The sequence below is a fragment of the Geospiza fortis genome, unplaced genomic scaffold (assembly GCF_000277835.1).
Source record: "Geospiza fortis unplaced genomic scaffold, GeoFor_1.0 scaffold61, whole genome shotgun sequence".
NCBI lineage: Eukaryota > Metazoa > Chordata > Aves > Passeriformes > Thraupidae > Geospiza > Geospiza fortis.
The window spans coordinates 1,347,334-1,350,407 of NW_005054430.1; the positions used below are offsets into that span (position 1 = coordinate 1,347,334).

Genomic DNA, 3,074 nt, shown 5'->3' on the forward strand with positions numbered 1-3,074 from the left:
ACCAACAGGGGAAAAGTCTGTCAAGGCTTTCAATCTAGGGCTGAAACCTAGAATAAATAATAAATAAATGTTTCCTAGAATAAGGAAACAAAGAGAGGAAAAGTCTATCAAGACTTGAAATTTAGGGGAAAAAAGAAGAAAACAAAGAAGGGAAAAGTCTGTCAAGGCTCTCAATCTAGGAATAAAACCCAAGGAAACAAAGAGAGGAAAAGTCTATCAAGACTTGAAATTTTGGGGGAAACAAAGGGGGGGAAATTCTATCAAGACTTGAAATGTAGGGGAAAAGAAAAGAAGAAAACAAAGAGAGGGAAAGTCTATCAAGCCTTGAAAGTTAGGAATAAAACCCAAGGAAATAAAGAGGGGGAAAAGTCTATCAAGGCTTTCAATATTGGAATAAAACCCATGGAAACAAAGAGAGGAAAAGTCTATCAAGACTTGAAATTTAGGGGAAAACAAAGAGGAGCAAAGTCTATCGAGACTTGCAGTTTAGGAATAAAACCTGAGGAAACAAAGAAGAGGAAAAGTCTATCAAGAGTTGAAATTTAGGGGAAAAAAAGAAGAAAGCAAAGAGTGACAAAGTCTATCAAGGCTTTCAATCTAAGAAAAAAAACCCAAGGAAACAAAGAGGGGAAAAGTCTATCAAGACTTGAAATTTAGGGAAAAACAAAGAGGAAAAGTCTATCAAGAGTTGAAATTTAGGGGAAAAAAGGAAAAAACAAAGAGGGAAAAAAGTCTATCAAGGCTTGAAATTTAGGAATAAAACCCAAGGAAATAAAGAGGAAAAGAAGTCTATTAGGACTTTCAGTTGAGGAAGAAAATAATCCAAGGAAACAAAGAGGAGAAAAAATCCATCAAAACGTTCATTTTAAGCCCTCCTTTGGTTTTGGTTCCCCCAGGACAAAGGGCAGGGATCCTGCCCAAGATGTAAGAGCTGTGCAGGGAGTTGTCCCTCTGGGAATCCCCTCCATGCTCAGGAATCTCCCCCTGTGCTGGCATTCCCAGGGAGGCAGCAGAGCTGGAGTCCTGCAGTGATGAGCTCCCAAGGAGGCACTGCAGGATTTACTCCCTCAGCTCCCAGACTGTCTGCTCCTCCAGGACAGAAATTAAGGGTGAGCTTGAAGGAGAAATTCATTTTAAAACCCCCAAAACATTAAAAAAAAACCCAATCATCGTTTAATGCCAGCGCACGACGACGAGCAGAACCAGGACAGAACACTCCTGTGAAGATTCAATGTCATTTCCCCCTGGCAAATGAAACAATGCAGGGCCTCATGGAGGGGCATCTCCTGCTTGATCCAAAATCTGGGACCTGACAGGGTCTGCAGGACTGGGAGCTCAGCTCCTGCTGCCCAGAAATGCCCAGCACGTGGGAGTCACTCTGGGAGATGGTTCCAAAAGCTCACCAGGATTGTACAGCAGCCATGGTGACACTTCAAAACAATGCCCTGCCACAGGTCCAAGCACAGCTTCCCTAGGAAAGGCAGGAAAAGCAGCTGCCACAACCTCCTGGAGCCAGTGGAGGGGAGACCATTTCACAGGGAACTTGTGTTCCTGAAATCCTGTGCTCACTCTTGGGGTTTTTAAAGAAAAGGCCTCTAGAATTGGTTTAATCAGCATTTAGGGCCCAAATGCCACTTCAGAACTGGGAATCTGGGAAGCATCATCCTGCCAGACTCCTCAGTATTCCAAAAGCTCTGCTCTGAGTCCAGGGAATGAGATGGGGAAATAATTAAAATTACCCCTATTTTTTATGATTTTAAGCAGGGCTGGGATGTCAGGCTTCAACAGGCACTCTGCTCCAAGCAGCCCTAAGCAAATCCATATTTCCCAGTTTGAACTCCAAGATTGTGGCAATTCCATGATTAAACAGGTGCACTTGGCTCTCAGGCAAGTTCCCAAATCCTCCCCAGTCCAACTGACAAAGCAACAAAGGGAGAGTGAACTTCCAGCTCCAGCCAATTTTTTGGGAAAAAAAACCATCCAGCCACCAGCAAAGACTCCAAATTCTGCTCTAAAAGCAGCAAGATGATACCCTTGGAAGTTGTCATTTAGGCAACAAAGATTATTTATATTCCTCCAGTTGGTTTGGTTTGGGCAGAGATTTATGGATTTCGAGTTCTGCTGAAGACAGGCAGCACCTCCCAAGCCACGTTTACCTGATTTGATTTATAAAGCACCACCTGTGACAGCATTTCTGGGAAAAGGGGGGGCTCTCCCAGTTCTGGGAAGGGGCTGCTGCCACGTCTTTGTGCATTCTGAAGCATCACCACACGATTCCCCTCATCCCCAGAGACCTCATTAAAACAGAGCCCCAGAAGCGGAGCGGAAAGAAACGTAGCGTGACATTCGAAAATTTACATTCAAAGTTTCCAGAAATATCGGTCCTTTAAAACAAAACAAAACGAAAGAAAAACACCCCAAACAAAACCCCAACGAAACAACCAAGCCCCACCAAACCCTACCAAAACAAGACATTCCAGTGCACACGCTCTCCCCTGGGGACAGGCCAAAGAGAACAACGCCACGTGACCCCGCGATTGCTCAACGCCGCTCTTGGAAGGTGTTCAAGTGGGATGAGAAGTGCCATGTAAGCCCATAATGAGCAGAAAAAGGAATTTATCCCAAATGTAAACTCTGTCCTACCCTTTGCCTCCACGGAGCAAACACGGCTGGGGCAGTTTGGAGATTACAAAACGCTCTGCAGGTAAACTAAGGAGCTTTGTACCTTTATTCTCCTTGACTCAGGACGAGCCTAAAATTAGCAGGGAGTGCAACGCTCTGCGAGTTACGCTCCCAAAGCCCCGGCTCTGCAAACCGGGCAGCACACGGAGACTCAAACAAAGCTGGCCACTATTTATAATTCCTTTCAGGCACAAAACAGGGTGACACTTCCCTTTTCCAGCTCTGACGCTTAAAAATAGAGCTCGGGGACTACAAGGCAGCCAGCAGCGTTTCTCCACAAAAGGAGGAAAATAAATCAGCACTAAATAAACTCCCGGCCAAGGGGAAGCTGCGAGCGCAGCGGAACAATGAACCCCGGGGCTGGAACGGGAAACGGCCCCGGGGTTTGGGGG

At 45.5% G+C, this 3,074-nt stretch overlaps 1 protein-coding gene across 2 annotated transcripts in view; it reads right to left on the reverse strand.

Annotated features, from left to right (window-relative positions):
* Positions 1 to 3,074, reverse strand: part of UBE2H (ubiquitin conjugating enzyme E2 H) — a 59,703-nt gene that overhangs the window by 51,537 nt on the left and 5,092 nt on the right. The window contains exon 1 of one of the 2 annotated variants that reach the window (XM_031061882.1): positions 2,463 to 2,602. The exons of the other annotated variant lie outside the window; for it this stretch is intronic. Coding sequence (XP_030917742.1) covers positions 2,463 to 2,587 — 125 coding nt within the window. The 5' untranslated portion in view covers positions 2,588 to 2,602. Of the gene's footprint in view, positions 1 to 2,462; positions 2,603 to 3,074 lie in introns of those variants that run through there. 2 annotated transcript variants of the gene reach the window in all.